Raw genomic sequence first — 15,674 nt, 5'->3', positions numbered from 1 at the left:
TACACTGGAGCCAACTCCCCCAATGGGGCCCTGCATCTTAAGATACCACAATCCACAGAAGCCATGTAAACTCCACAGCAATGGAGAGCCTGTGGCATGAGGGGGAAAAGGTCTGGTGCAGAGGGCCCATAGGCCCATAAACCTTTTGTTATCTCACTGCATCAAGGTGATTGTTCTATTTCTTCAATCCATTGCTATATATATTGCTGATTAAGGTTAGTTTCCCCTTCCTGTGAACTCATAAGCATGGTACACTCAGCTTTACACTCGGTGGAGTCCCATAAACAAATATGTTTATTACTTTGGTACCTAATAAAAAATATGCAAATGGTATGCCACTATATGGCTGCCCAAGTGCTGAGAGCAAGGGTTTAAAAACAAACAACCAGAGGAAGGCAGCCTCTTGTGTAAGGGAGAAGGGACATGCAAAACCTCTACAGTGCAGTAGAATACACATTTTGTAGATCTAGGGGCCCAACACCTCCACTTTTTATTGATTTACAATTGTTGGATATAAAAGCAATCTCTGTATACATTTAGATTTTATTATGCAGATCTAATGTCCCCACACCCAGTGACATTAACAAGAGACTGGGATTTTGGAGGAAACCACTAAGCTCTGCCTTGCACTATGCTTGTAATATAACTGCTGATTTTACAAGCAACCTCCTTACTACTTATTAAGCAGTAGTGTTAGTTTGATTTGGCATCCAGGCTGATTTTAACACAGGTCTGAAACCTTACTACAACTGTATTAAAAGATGTGTGAGTAAATATTGCCACAGATGTGCTGAAGAGTAAATGGCACAGTCGTTCACTGGTGCATTGCATTTTGTGTATACCACAGCATGGCACTTAGTAACTGGTCTTTATTATATAGAATTAAAACAATACATATTTTATATTATTGTATATGAACATGAGCTGATGCTGCCTTTGTTTATCTGTGACTTAGGGAAGATGCTGAAAATGGCGTTAGATGCAACATTTAACTAAAAATGAACAGACCTTGCATTTGACGATACCTCTGCTTAAAAAATCTATTAACTTTATTTTAGAAAAGGGTTCATTCTCCCCCTCTTACTCCCCTTTGGAAAAGAATATCTACCCACTCCCCCATCTGTCTGTTTAGGTAATGCAGATGTTTATAAGAATTCTTCCTGCCACTAAGAAAAATTGACAATCCCCCTCTCTTCTCTTGTCTACCACCCTCCCTCTCTTTTTCCTTAACTCAGCTTAGGATTGTGCTCTTTCCAGCTCCCTCCTTCTCCTATTGGCGGTGCCCACAACGCACTCAGCAATTTATCAGGATTCCACATTGCAGCCGCACACCCATATGGAACTAGTTCTGCTAGGATGAAGGGAGAGAAGTACTACTAGGTAACTTCTGGGACTAAGGAACTTCAGACTTTCCCTCTGGAAGGATCTGCATAATATCACATGAAACCCTGGTCTGCAGATGCTTGTACCATTTCCTTTTCAAACTTTTAAATTTTCTTATATTATTTAACCTTAAGTGAACCAGAGAGGTAGGGTTAGTTTTTTATACTCTTTACCGAGGATTTTCCTCATCATTAATATATTTCCCACTAAGGTTGAGAAAGGAATCATATATCAGGATTGCATAGCTTTCCTAGTCTGTGTTTCTTTTCTGTGTCATTAAAACAAATGCCGTGTATTTAATTTCTGCATATAATGCTATTGAAAGTTACAATTGCATAAATCCCCCTAAAACGTATTTATGGAGTCGTAGGTGTTGTAATTGATGTGTGCATTATGCAAGTCAAAGGCTTAAATTCACATATCATTCAGAAACTTCAGAAATCCTTTTCATTATTCCATTGTAAACCTAGGCATTCTGCATGGTATTGAGGGGTATAAAGTTGGTGTCAGGTCTGAGATTGCCCCTTAAAAAGTTTATTGGCCTAAAATGTATCAAAAAGAAAATACTAGAGTGCTTTTTCATTGATCATAAATCTGCATTTGATCGTTGCATTGTTTTTATTAGTAGTAAAAGCTCTCTGCAGCAGGAATACTTAATCTACATAGGTGCCACAAATGAAAATCAGCTGTATTTCCATTATTCCCGGATTCCTTGGTTATTGCTTCTTTCAGCTCATGGGCACTTTAACACACTAATGGGCTAATTTCAAAGGCATGCAAAACACATTGTTCAAACATCACCCCAGCAAAACGGTGGCAATATCATCTTATTATTAGGGATGTACCGAATCTACTATTTTGACATTTGTCCAACCCCGAATACTAAACTGAATTCTAATTTCCATATACAATAATTCCATGTTAAATAGAACTGCCTGTGTTTATATGTTGAAAAGTCACATGATTTTAAGGATTTGAATTCGGTTTAGCTAGGCACGCGGATTCAGCCAAATCCAAATCCTGCTGAAAAAGGCCCAATCTTGGACAACTCCCGCAACGAATCAGTGCATTCCTGCTTATTATTGACAAACGCACATTGCTAGGGTCATGGTTATAAGTTCTGACCAGTGCTCTTTTCATGCTTCTTTATGGTTCCTTTCAATACTCTGGTTTTCTCTCCAAGTACAAACATTTCATGTAAGTTAAGAGGCTCCTGGGCATAACTATCTCTGGTATGTGTGCCTATGGTAGGGAAATTAGAGTGTAGTTAGAGTGTCAGCTCCCCTGAGGTAGAAATTGATGTAAATCAGGGTTCTGACAATAATAGGAATAGATGTGTGTTAACTAGGCCAGCCCTGCAGGTGCTGTGTGTTTGAATCCTGAATGGAAATAAGGTGGGAGGTCCAGATTCAATCAGAGCTTCTTGTTTACAGTAGATGCCATGCGGTGCCTGTGTGCATGGATGGACTGGCATGCAGCAAAATATTAAAGTATTATTAACCTTTTCTGTGGGAAAAAAAGATGCAGTAGAGGTTCTTTACTTGTATAGAAAAAGGGATGTATTATTTCTGGGGCATGCTTAATAAGACAACTCACACAGGGTCCCCTGGATAGTGCCCCTTTTGCACATTTTTCTTAACGTGGTCCTGCTTCTTCCCTAGGCATCTGACATTGCACATTAATTTAGTATTCCTAAACATTTTACATTTTACAGATAAGCATCATTTGAAATGGTAAACAAATATGTGTCTTGCCATTACTGCAGTGGTGAATTAGATATTGTTTCATTTATTGAATTAACAGTCCTTAATACCTAGTTGCCTTGAGAGGAAACTTCTGCGTTTTTGTTGAAATCGCGGTACCGCGTATGCCATCCCACCGGCGATTTACATTCGCCGGTGGGATGGCAGTTCAGGGAGATTTGTCACGGGAGACTAATCTCCCCGTGTGCCAGAGCCCTTACAGTGCTTAATACCTTAGTCAATCAGTCCTGTTTTTAGTCAGCTGTTATACCACAAGGAATGCTGAGAACTGTAGTTTCTGCAATTGTTGCCAGTAGCAATTTATTATGGGTATCGGTTTTCTTTAAAAGAATAGTTTGTCTGATTTTAATCTGAAAGTACTTTTGTAGCATATAAGAAAAAGATAAAATCACCTTTTCACATCTTTCATCTATTTTAAATAGCTTCCCACTTTTCCATCACTATGCTCTATTTTTCCCCCTGGAGCCTGATATGTAGTTAAACCTTTTATCTTTCAGGCTCCTGTGCTACTGTTAAGCTTTATGTAGCAAGTCCTCCTTTGCATGTTCTCTAGCATGAGCTTGCCATGCCAAATTCAGTCTGCCCTCTTTCTGAGCAAGTCATTCCATCAATTCAGTGGTTGCATCTAGCCAGGGAGGAGAGGGTAGGAGTTCTGTGGTTAGCTGAGATCTTTCCCTTGTGATCAAAACATAAAGGCTGGAACACATTCCAGATTTCCTGGTTCTTGGCTAACGTTGGCAGGTCCGTTGCTGCCTCTCTTCTTAAGTGCCCCTCTGAGAGATAGACGTGGTTTTTTGCTTCTCTCCATCCATTTGCACACTTAGGAATCTTGTAAAGAAGAAAGAGAAGCAAACAGAAACGTATATGATTAACCCATGCACCTCTGGGCTGCAAGTCTTATTGGTGTTTTCTCCACCTTTTCAATTCATTATATTTTTGCTACAAATGCAAGGGGTCAGTACTTATGTTCCAATGGAGCAGTCAGATGTTTGCTTAACTGCGAGCTCGGCAGAGTTTGCTTAACTGATGCATTGAACCATATATGGAATGGGTTATATATTCACCATTTGGGATAATTATTCTTATTGGAAGATCCTAAGAACTATTGTTATTCCAATGCCATCACATGTAAATCTAGGTTTGCCCTTTACAAGAAAGTAAGCTCCTCTGTGAAGCAGTTTGAGTGTCTTGAAGCACAAGAAAGCCAGAATAAGAGGACAGTGGGAGCACTTGTTAGCCATGGTGTTACAGGAGGCAGATTTTTTTATCTTCTAGATGTCATTACCAGAGTAATGCTTAACAATGCATAAATATTTTTACATAGTTCAATTGAAGGCCATAGCTAACCTTTAAAAACAGGTAAAAGGTTAACCTGATTCTGCACATGTATTGGGTGTTTGACAACCCGATAAATGCACAGGCCATACCAAGTGAGAGATGAACCAGTCAGCCAGCCAGTGTAGTGTGGCCAGGTTGCACAGATATCTGCCCAGCTATCCTGTGTGGTAATCCAACCCTCTACTCAGCCTAGAGGTGCTCAGTTTAATTAAAGGACTTTAGCCTGTGTTTGATTTGGCACAAATAAGTTGCATGTGGCAATACATGTAGTAGGAACCTTGGTATTAACACAGCGGTGGGCAAAGTTTTTGGCTCGGGGGCCACATTGACTCACAGGCGGGCCAGGCCGGGCCAACATCCTCCAACCAGCTCCCTCCCCCCCCCCCCAGCATCCTCCATCTCCCCGACCTGCGGCTCTCTCCATGGTTCGGCTGCGTCTGTTCCCCGGCTCCCCGCTGCATCCTATTTTATGGTTGCGCCCCCTGCGTATACAGCACGCACGAAGCGCAACCAATCAGGGCCCAGAAATTATTTAAAGGGACCCGGAGTCGGCGGGCCGGATTAAAAAGGCCATCGGGCCGGATGTGGCCCGCGGGCCGTAGTTTGCCCACCCCTGTATTAACACCTCCTGAAAGTAAGTCTTAATTCCAGGGCTCCTTTGTGTTCATGCTCGCTTTAATTTGCATTTTCATAACATTTCATGAAAGCAAGCTGAACCAGGTGCAAGTGCCTATTAAAAGTTACATTTTAGATGTCCAAAGTTTTATACTTTGCACTTGCTTTTTAGTTCCTAAATGAACCCATAAGCAACTGATTCCTAAACTGTGCTTCTAGCACCATATGGGGGCTCAAAACAGATTAGCAAACTGGGATGAGATTTGGGAAAGATGTTTATCTACTTTTATGGATACTGCTCTAAGCCCAATTTGAAGGTTCATTAGCATGAAATTTGGGGTGTGCACTTGCTTAGTGCCCTAGATATTCTCAACCATATTGCAGAAAGGCTGATGCAGCAACATTTTCATATACAGGTATCGGATCCCTTATCCGGAAACCCATTATCCAGAAAGCTCCGAATTACGGAAAGCCCGTCTCCCATAGACTCCATTTTAATCAAATAATATAGAATTTTAAAAATGATTTCCTTTTTCTCTGTAGTAATAAAACAGTACCATGTAATTGATCCCAACTAAGATATAAATAATCCTTATTGGATGCAAAACAATCCTATGGGGTTTAATTAATGTTTTGTTGATTTTTTAGTAGGCTTAAGGTATGGAGATCCAAATTACGGAAAGATACCTTATCCGGAATACCCTTGGTCCCGAGCATTCTGGATAATGGGTCCTATACCTGTATCTGTAATCCATTTGCCAGGTAAGGGAGACAGCAATAAGTTTAGTCTTGTTAGTGTTGCTGTTGCTATTATTGGTAAATGCCTAGGGCGGCACAAATTTAGGGAATTTTGCTCACATACGGAGCAATGGGGACCTCTCGGGGGGCAGTGTGTTTGCTAATGCACATGTGCAGGGGGGGTGCCCAGATGACAAATCTGGCGCTGCTCTTAGGCTATTGTTTCACTGGCCAGTTTCTTAGGTTGCATATATGTAAAGGCAGACAAACCACCCTTCTGCTCCACAATTTGATGTGTCTGTACTCAGAGCCACTACGTCTGCCTAGGTGCAGACACACGAAGCATCTTTTGGCGGCAAAACCATGAGTATGCATTTTTTGTGGCCAAATCTGTGTGTCTGCATCCAGATCCTCGCAGATTTTGAAAAACTCTGCTGTGTGCAGTAACATAACCTGGTCATACTGGGCCCCTGCTAAAACAGTCCCTCCTCTTCCAGCCCGCATTGTGACCCTATTTTAAAGGTAGGAGAGAGGCTGAGAATGGGGGAATACGATACACCAGACCCCTTAGTCCAGGTCCCCCTGTTGCCCGGGCCCCCTTCCCGACCGCAGGGTCTGCTGTATAGGTAGTTACTCCACTGCCTGTGTGGGAGTAGCAAAATCTTTCTCATACAGTAACTCTTCCCCTCCCCACAGGCTTGTTGAATAGGCTTGATATAGTTGAGCAGAAACAGCTCCCCAGTCACAGTCAGAAACAGATGTATAGTCTTTAAAATAACCTTAGGTCATCAGACTTTGCAGTAAAGATCTGATTAAGGAACTGTCTTTGGTGTCATTTCCACAATATCATTTCCACGATAATAGATAAAGTGATATTCAAGCACGTTATTCTTATTTATCTATTTATATGGGATGTGTTATCTGGAATACTTTGAACTTGGGAATTTCCAAATAAGGTGGTTTTCCTTAATTTGGATCACTAAAACATATAAACATTAATTAAACCCAATAGGATTGTTTTGCCATCAATATGGATTTATGCAGCTTAGTCGCTAGTTAGTATAAAACATATTAACTTGATAAAGGTTGGGATATCAACCAAAATGATGATGTTTGATGTTAAAGTAAATAATCTTTTCAATGAGTGGGGATCATGCCTTGAGTGACATTTCTATTTACAATATTGCACACTGGCAGGTATCGTAGTATTACTCTAAACCAGCGTTTTTCAACCACTGTTCCGCGGCACACTAGTGTGCCGCGAGATGTTGCCTGGTGTGCCGTAGGCAGGGCACCAATGTACTAGGGGGGCACTGCTCTTGGCACCAATGTACTAGGGGGGCACTGCTGCTGGGCACCAATGTACTAGGGGGGCACTGCTCTTGGCACCAATGTACTAGGGGGCACTGCTGCTGGGCACCAATGTACTAGGGGGGCACTGCTGCTGGGCACAGAGTTAAATTTTTTAACATTTTCTAATGGTGGTGTGCCTCGTGATTTTTTTCATGAAACAAGTGTGCCTTGGCCCAAAAAAGGTTGAAAAACACTGCTCTAAACAACGCCTAGAATAACATACCTTAGTCCCCGCATTCAGACTGATCTGGTTTTTGATTTATTCTCCAGCTCCTTCCCTCTTCTTCCTGGTACAGTGTAAAGCCCCGTCCACTTCTCCTGTTCAGCTCTCCTTATCCTTTCTACTACAGGATAGTCAAAGAGGAGAGCCTTCTGTGTATGCCTGACAGAGAAGAAGCTTTCTGGGAATGCACAGAGAAGCAGGAGCCAGTGTGCAGCAATAGCAGCTTTTTTTGTGCTCATACATAACTGCCTGACTCAGTGTGCATTCCCAGAAAGCTTCTTTGCTGTCAAACATAGACAGACTCTCAGGTTCTCCTCTTCAACTACCCTGTAGTCGAAGAGATGAGGAGAGCTGAACAGGAAGAGGGGGCGGGGCTTCATGCTGTACCAGGAATAGGAGGAAAGGAGCTGTAGAAAAGAAACTGACATTGAGAGGAAAACAGCCGGGGACAAAAGCAGACAACAGCCAAATTCATTGCATCCACTATAAAGCATTTTGTTAAAAGCCATCCTCTACCTCAAAGACTATGAAAACAAGACCAGGTTGTCATTTACAGGACTGAGTTGGAAGGATGAACTTACCAGAAAAATGAAGGAATTGTGTCTGGCATGCCCTTAAGGGGGAGGTTCACCTTTAAGTTAAGGAGCTACTGTGAGGGGGGGCGAGGTGTGGAGAACGCGCTATTGCTGCATGACCCAGGGCACTAAATTCATCGTAGGAACCGCAGCAGAGTGAGGCTATGTGACTGACTTCTGATAGGCTTATAATTTACAGTACATTACTAGTAATTCATATTGCTTAGTAAATGTATTCAGGCCATTGCCAAAAACTTGTACTTTGCACCATCCATTCTTTATGGTGTATTAGCATTAGAGTGTCTCACTTCTGTAAGAATGTAGGAATAGTTTTTGTAATCAGGTGAAACCATTGTAGAGTATTTCTTTGCAAAATTCCAAGCAATATGTGTGATGCCAGTCTAACAGATAACATACATACAATGAAGTATGGTGGCAGTTTTTTTTAGACTTTTCAATTAAAGCCCACTTTGAGACTCAACAATTAGTCAAAACTAACCTGTAACAATGTTATATATTTGTATGTAAAAGTATCAGCCATTCAGCAACAGCTCATCTGGCATAGCAAATAAATGTTCACCCTAAATCTCACCTTACCCTTAAAGTGGACTTAAAAAAAAAAAAAATAACTGGGACTAGCAATAGCTTCCTTTTTTGAAACTATTGTGAGGGATGTAGACAGTAACATGCTAAAGAGGGGATTTTGTGCAAACATGTGGAGTTTCAACTGCAAAGGAAGTTCTTCCTTTAAACTTAAAGGACATGTAAACCCCACACACAAAAAATTAATCAGTGAACAGCCTCTTTGAAATATTTCAGTACCTGCCACACTGGTTGTCCAGAGGTTATTAGTAAGGCTGCAGCATCTCCTTAAAGGAAAAGCAAAGGCTAATAGCGAGTTAATTTCAAGCTGCAGGCATACCTTCTGTTCTCTCAATAGTGCCCTTAAGTCTCCCCACATTTCTCCCATTCAGATGATCAGAAGCCTCATAGGGGAAAAAAATGCTGAGCTCTGTAAAATAATTCCCATAATGCCTCAGTCCTGCACAAAGACCAAGACCGGTGTACATGCTCAGTTTGTAAAACTAAGAGGAAGCTTCCTGCTGATTGGCTCAGATCCACATTCCTAAGGAGGGAGGGAGTTCTTAGCATTCTTGAGGGAGGGGGGAGCAGGAGAGAGGAGAGAGCTGCGTGTCTCTGGTACAGGAAAACAAAGAGACAGCAAATCCTGTTTCTTTTGACAGAGAACTTAGTGCAGCATTTCTGTGAGTGCTTATGGCTGTATTTACATAGACCTTTCTGATAAAGCTTACTTAGTTTTTACCTTTCCTTCTCCTATAATCACTTAGATATCCTTCTTCTCCTATAACCCACTCGGCCCCCTCCCTCAGGAATTTGCTTTGACTTCTGGCTTGTGGGCATGCTCAGTTGTTCTAAGCTCAGATTACTAAACACGCCCTCCAGTCTAGCAGCCAGTGAAGAGACGGCATTGCTGGTTCCCATAGAAACTCAGCTCTAGCTGTCTGCTTCAGTTTTTTCTCCTAATCTCCTTTCCTGAGCTTAGCTCAAACAAAGCAGAACTTTTATCAAAGACAGCTCTCTCAACCAGTCCCGTCTTGGTTTTCTTTTATTCTGCTTAATTTGGGTGGCCAGAGGCTGAAGCTATTGTTTAGCTGTTTTCCAAAAAGTTGCTTGCAGCATGGTCTGATATGCAAGTCTTATCATTTCTATTTACCAGAAATGCAAAGGGCAACATTGACTGTTATATTTAACCTCACCTTGTGGTCTATAGGATGAGCCCAACTAGCCCTCCAGATGTACACAAGATATTGGTTAGAAATAGCATGCATTATTTCATCCAGGAATCCAACTCATGAAGTCCACACAAAACAAAAATATATTATCTTTTATTATATAACAAGGTCAATGACACAATATTCGACAAACCAAGCACTCTGTTTTATGTGGAGGTGAGGTGCAGGATAGATCTATTGCTCAGGCCTGTTGTAGGATGGCTGCAGTTGATCAAGTGTTGACCTCCCAAATATTTAGCCAAGGATCATAGATATTTAACAACTGGGTCACAAAGTAATAATTAAAAATAACTTACAGGTTTTATTACAAAAAAGGGCAATTGTGGGAAGGAAGATTTTACTTGGAACCATGGTTCAATTAAATTAGTTTCTTTGTCAAATACATTGTATCTGGCATGAAATTACTTATGTGGCAGAAGAGAAAGTATACTGCCATGATGTGTACAATTGCCATATGTTCTTGATGATCTTGGTACACAGTAGATAATAGCCAATGTCTTTGACTGAAATGAAATATTCTTTTTGAGTGAATTAGCAACAGAGCTATGTGGAACTGTAATCTTTTTCCAATTTAAATGGCCCTACATTTAAACAAAAAAAAGCGACACAACAAATAACCACAACATTCCAATAATATAAGCTGTCATGCATCAAATACTGAAATGGTTGTATTTGTTGTTTTATGGTAAACTGAAGTAGAGGTCTCTGCAACCATCATCATTAAACAGTACAGATCACTGATGCATTAATCTGTTTTCCTCCCATTTTATATTCTGAGTACACTTTTATAGTAACTGATTTCCAATGAACATTTAATATCCATTTGTATCGGTCTCTTTCCTAAAGGGTACCCAACTCCTGAAGACTTGCTGAAGTATAGGAATCTAACTACAAGCTCTGCTCCTCTCCAGAGCAACCTTTCCACGTCCTCCTTGACAAAAAACACAGCATCATCATTGATTTTACATAGACTGTTCCATTCTCTTACAACACACTGTGTAATACACTGCAAACACCAGAACTGTGTAGGTGCTTACATTAAGTGCATCTTTTCCTCCTCCTTTTTGCTTTATTTGTCCTTCCACAAGGAGGCCACAATATAGTGTTAGCCCACTGCATGAAGTGCAAAGCTACAGGTTTTGAGAGGTCTGTGTTTTTTGAGTGCGAATCCTTTTAGGAACAGTTACCAACCTTGTGTCCTTCATCATTCGATGCAGGATCACAAAGCAAGAGAGTTTAGGAAGAAAGTGGATCAATCGTTTTGAGGTTATCAAGAAATAAGTTTCCAGTATACAAATTCTTGCACCTTCCAACCTATGTCCACATTCAGTGGCTCTCTAACCAGCATATTGGTCTTTCAACAATGACATAGTTTCTGTCCCGTTAGCTGTTTTCGTTCCAGTCTGGGACCATACTTACCCCATGCACAGAGTGGTACTGGTGTGGTGAAATGGTCCGAGGAACACTGTGTGGGTACAAGAATTCCGTGGGTTGAAGAGCTGATGATTGTTGTAACCCAGACTGAGGATTGCATTGCCTTACAATTGCTTGGTGAGAAGACTGATGTTGGAACATGGAGTGAGAATCACTTGGCTGTGTACCTGCATGATTACTTAGTCTGGGCATGAGGGAACTAGAGGTGAAGTGAGCAGAGAAGTGCTGATATGGGAGGCGCTCCATGGGCTGCATTCCTCCACCCACTGTGCAGCTGCTGTAAGAGGGCACACTAGACCAGCTGTTGCAAGATATGTCCTCTAAGGATGGTACAGGCTCTGTGGCAGGTGCTGAACTGGCATACATGCAGGCCTGTCGTTGGGCAGACTCTGTGCGGAAGGAGGTGGTAGAGGAAGAAGAGGATGAAGGTTGCGGGTATCCAGAACGATAGTAAGGGTCCTCTTCACTTGGCGATGTGTCCATGTAAGGTTTCTTGTAGGAATGCTCAGCTGGCTCTTCACTTGCTATAGAAATATAATACATCAATGTTATGATTAATATACAGTATTAGTTTGAAACATTATACTGTACCATTAGTTGTGCCCTGACTGGAGATTTGCCAAATCGAAGACATTTTTTGAGGATTTAGATTTGACCAAATCCTTAGGGTTCAGCTGAACTTGATCTAAACCCTCAGGGTCATTACACTGATGCAAATATTTATTTTTCTCAAATGGTAATATCCAATTAGATGTTGGTTTTCATTTTGTATCCTGCCATATAATTTTGTATTTGGCCAAATATGGAAATTATTGATATGGTCTATTCTTAACTATTACACTTCTGTTATTTTTCTTCTATTATGTTTTTACAGGTGTCAAAGTTTCATGCCACAAGGTATGTGCAAGGCAAGAGAAGAAAAGCACGGCTCCACGCATATTTTATTTAATCTCTAAGCAACTTTTGTTTATATTAAGGCAGGAAAAGAAATGGGAGTTTAATTAGGTTGCTGGTCAGAACATACTTTTTGACACAAAACTGTGAGTTAACATTTTTGTAATATAAAACATTGTAATGGTGACATTGGCACCATCAGTTGCTACGTCTGCAGTGGCAGGATAGCCAAAGAAGGCCAGCACTGTTACAACTCAGGAATGTTTTGGCACCTAGTTTCTCAAACAGTGGTGTAGTATGTTTGCCTACATGTTTGCAGTACATATGGCAGAGCCAACCTGCTTCCTTTATCTATCTATCTATCCAGCTATCTATATTAAAAAAAACAAAAACATTTTAATTGAAAGGGAAAGAAAATTATTAAACAACCAAGAGAAACTGTCAATGAGTGTTATGTTGACTCACAGTTCTAAGGATGAGTTGTGACAAACATTGACACACTTTTGCCATTGTTTCCAAGCAAAATGTAATTTAATATATGATACTCAATCATATTGCATTGTTGTCTAAAGCAAAGGAGTTCATACTTTTTGAGGAGGAGGATAAAAAAAAGCCAAAACTTTCACTGTAAAGTAAAAGAAATTGTAATAACACAGAGTTGATCCTGAAGGAAATGGGTCCTTTTTCTGTTTTAGTACTGAACATGCACACTGCATTAAACTCAATCTTACATGCTTACCTTTTCTCTTTGTGCAGTGATATATGGGTCCAGACTCATGGGGCAGGGAAGGATATGCATTGGAAGTTGGCAGCAGATCCTGGGAGGTGCTACTGACCCCATTCTCACACTGGTACTGGGAATTTAGGGTGGAGGATCCTGTAATATTGCGTGTTTCTTGAGAGAATGGGCTGTGGTTAGATGACACCTTCTGACGGACTGTGCTCCTTGGGACCACTGGGTACTCTTTGCTAAAGAAAGGACAAAATTTAGTTATTGAGTGTTAAGAACTTTATAATAACAATGTTTACAGATATCTGGAGTGTGTAGTACATATTGTAGTTAATATTATAGGTCAATGACAAAATTGAATGAGAAGTATTCTGCATTCTGTTAGGCTATCAATCTTCTTTATTATTTTTTGCTTTCCTATTTTGACTGTAAATTTTTAGAAAAAAAAAGTCCAAATCCACACAGGTCACTTGCAGCACGGTGGAGGGAGGGTTAATGCAAATAAAAAGTTTGTTAAAATGATGTGGCAAAATAATGACCAGAATCCAAATCCCAATTTAAGTATTTAAACCTAAGTAAAATTAAAACCATCTAAAAAGCAAAAACAGCCACAATCAGCTGACTAATCACATGACTACAAAAGTTTGGATTCGGCTTGTCCTGAATTTGATACACACATAATTTTATTTGTTTTTGTTAAACATAGTGATATGCTGTTGTTAGAACATTAGCACACATCTTATCTTAGATGTAGCAAGGCAGTTCCTCATTAATGAAACTTAGGGCCAGGTTTAGTTTAGTGAGAAAACGTTATTTTATGGTTTATCACGTGAAAACCTATGGGCCAAGATTCAATTTGAGATGCAATTCAATTCAGAAAAACTTATCTCACTGTTTATCATTTATCATATGAAAACTCTATTGAAGTCTATTGGAAAAAAACTGGAACTGAAGTAAGAGTTTTTATGTAATGAACCATGAGATAACTTTTTTTTACTGAACTGAGTCTGGTCCTTAAGGTGGCCAAGCACGTGGCGATTTTCAATCTTTTGTGCGACCACCTTAACTAAATGCTGCGTCATATAATGTTAAATTAAGTAATTCATACATGCCAGCATTTCATAATTCAAAATAACAAGCTGCACCATGAAAAAAAGTTACCTCTGCATCCTGGACATTCGGTGTAGCTCCATGTCATCACTTCCCCGAAATCCTTTAGCAAATGGATTGTTCTCTATCTTTAACTGCGTGATCTGATAAGAATATTGAACTGAAATCAGGATATTGTAGTGTTATATACACAAAAAAAGCTTTAAAGAAAAATAAAATAATGTGGATAATGGCTAAAATGCATAATGCCAAAGGGACCATGTACAGATCTCTCCTCCTTGGTTATCAATACATACAGTGGTATCATAATTACTTATTAAAATAGACTCTCTGGCTATCAAGCCAATATTAGTGCCAATGTACTGAATAATCAAGCACCGTGTCTGTAATGTGTTGGAATGACAGATTAGATTGTTGCTGCCACAATACAGTATCACTAAAAGAACTTATTGCTGCTTCACACCAAAGAGCAACTCCTGTTTATCAACATGATACAAACATGTAACAACATACAATAAGGGGCATATTTATCAAAGAATGACCTTTCCACAAAATTATTTTAAAATACGTCCCCAACCTTAATATATACCCAATTGCGACCCTCAGTTGTAAATAATTCAGCTCCTCAGTATCTTAATGTACACCAAAATGTTGCCTATTTAACCTATATTGACACACACTTCATTTACAGAGAAATTGCTTGTATTTTGTTTCCATCTCATTCACGTAAGTAAAGTTAAAGCCCCAGTGTCTGCAACAACTATGATATAGGAACACCATAAAACTAAGTTTGGGATCACAGTCCTAAAAAATGGAAGCTCAAAAATTGCTCATTCCAGCACCGTTGTTTTTTGCAAGCAATGAAAATAACATTGTTCTATTCATCTGTACTGAGGCTTAAAATCTCGAATGTTTTAATAAACTGGCAAAAAATAAAATAAAGGAATACATTCCTGTTGACTTCTTTGGAAACTTGTCAGCTTTTACTTGCCAAGTTTTTTTCATGGTTTCTTTACTTTAATAAATTGTGACTATTCAAGAAAAAATGCAGCAATCTTGAATTTCGATAAATCTGCTCCATATTATTTTGTCAATAGTTGAGTTAGCTTGACTATAGATACTGAGCTCTGTATAAACAACCCATCTCTCATTCTTGTTAACTGTTTTGGCTCTTTACTGATAACTGAAAGTCCATTATACCGGGGGTTATCTGTGCAGCAATTCATTGAATTTATGTTGAATATGGAGGTATACTGCTCCCATAAAGACTGATATTAGGAGAAAAATCCAAAGTAATGTAAAGTTTTTATGTTCAGTCAAACGTGAGGGAGTTCTGGACATCTGTTTCCCTCCCAACCCTACATTTTCCAAACGCTATATGTTGCCCTGTATTTGCGCTTACATAGACACATAACTCAAAGGGTCGGGCCGTCTGGTACAATTTTAGCTACATACCAAAAATATGTCTAGATATGGGGTGCAATCAAAAATCCAGAGTCATGATGACATTCATGACCCCATACTTTACATTTCTCTTCCAGAAAAAAGGGCTTTTGCGTATTGTACAGACACTGACTAAAAGAGTAAGAATTTGAAACATAATCAGCATTTGCTTGGATGAAAGGAAAGAGGCCTCACTACATATTATGGAATATTTTTTAGATGAATGCTTGAGATGAAAGTACTAAGGGGTGGATTTACTAA

The 15,674-nt window shown here is 39.8% G+C and overlaps 1 protein-coding gene and 1 long non-coding RNA gene across 9 annotated transcripts in view; one reads left to right on the top strand and one right to left on the bottom strand.

Annotated features, from left to right (window-relative positions):
• Positions 1–13,743, top strand: part of LOC108645063 — a 48,333-nt gene extending 34,590 nt beyond the window's left edge. For both annotated transcript variants that reach the window (XR_001923425.2, XR_004219815.1), the window contains exons 3-4: positions 12,111–12,133; positions 12,887–13,743. This is a non-coding gene — a long non-coding RNA (uncharacterized LOC108645063). The remainder of the gene's footprint in view (positions 1–12,110; positions 12,134–12,886) is intronic.
• tbx5 (T-box 5) overlaps positions 9,874–15,674 on the bottom strand; it is a 45,563-nt gene continuing 39,762 nt past the window's right edge. For 6 of the 7 annotated variants that reach the window (XM_031900991.1, XM_031900994.1, XM_031900984.1 and 3 more), the window contains exons 7-9: positions 14,022–14,113; positions 12,870–13,099; positions 9,874–11,760 (exon numbers count right to left, since the gene is read on the bottom strand). In XM_031900991.1, the coding sequence (XP_031756851.1) occupies positions 11,186–11,760; positions 12,870–13,099; positions 14,022–14,113 (897 nt within the window). In that variant the 3' untranslated portion in view covers positions 9,874–11,185. Of the gene's footprint in view, positions 11,761–12,851; positions 13,100–14,021; positions 14,114–15,674 lie in introns of all 7 variants that reach the window. The other variant, NM_001198768.1, reaches the window with a different exon arrangement.

Source organism: Xenopus tropicalis, chromosome 1, assembly GCF_000004195.4.
Source record: "Xenopus tropicalis strain Nigerian chromosome 1, UCB_Xtro_10.0, whole genome shotgun sequence".
NCBI classification, from domain to species: domain Eukaryota; kingdom Metazoa; phylum Chordata; class Amphibia; order Anura; family Pipidae; genus Xenopus; species Xenopus tropicalis.
The sequence above is the reverse complement of the archived record's forward strand: the minus strand, read 5'-3'. Positions and strand labels throughout refer to the sequence as shown.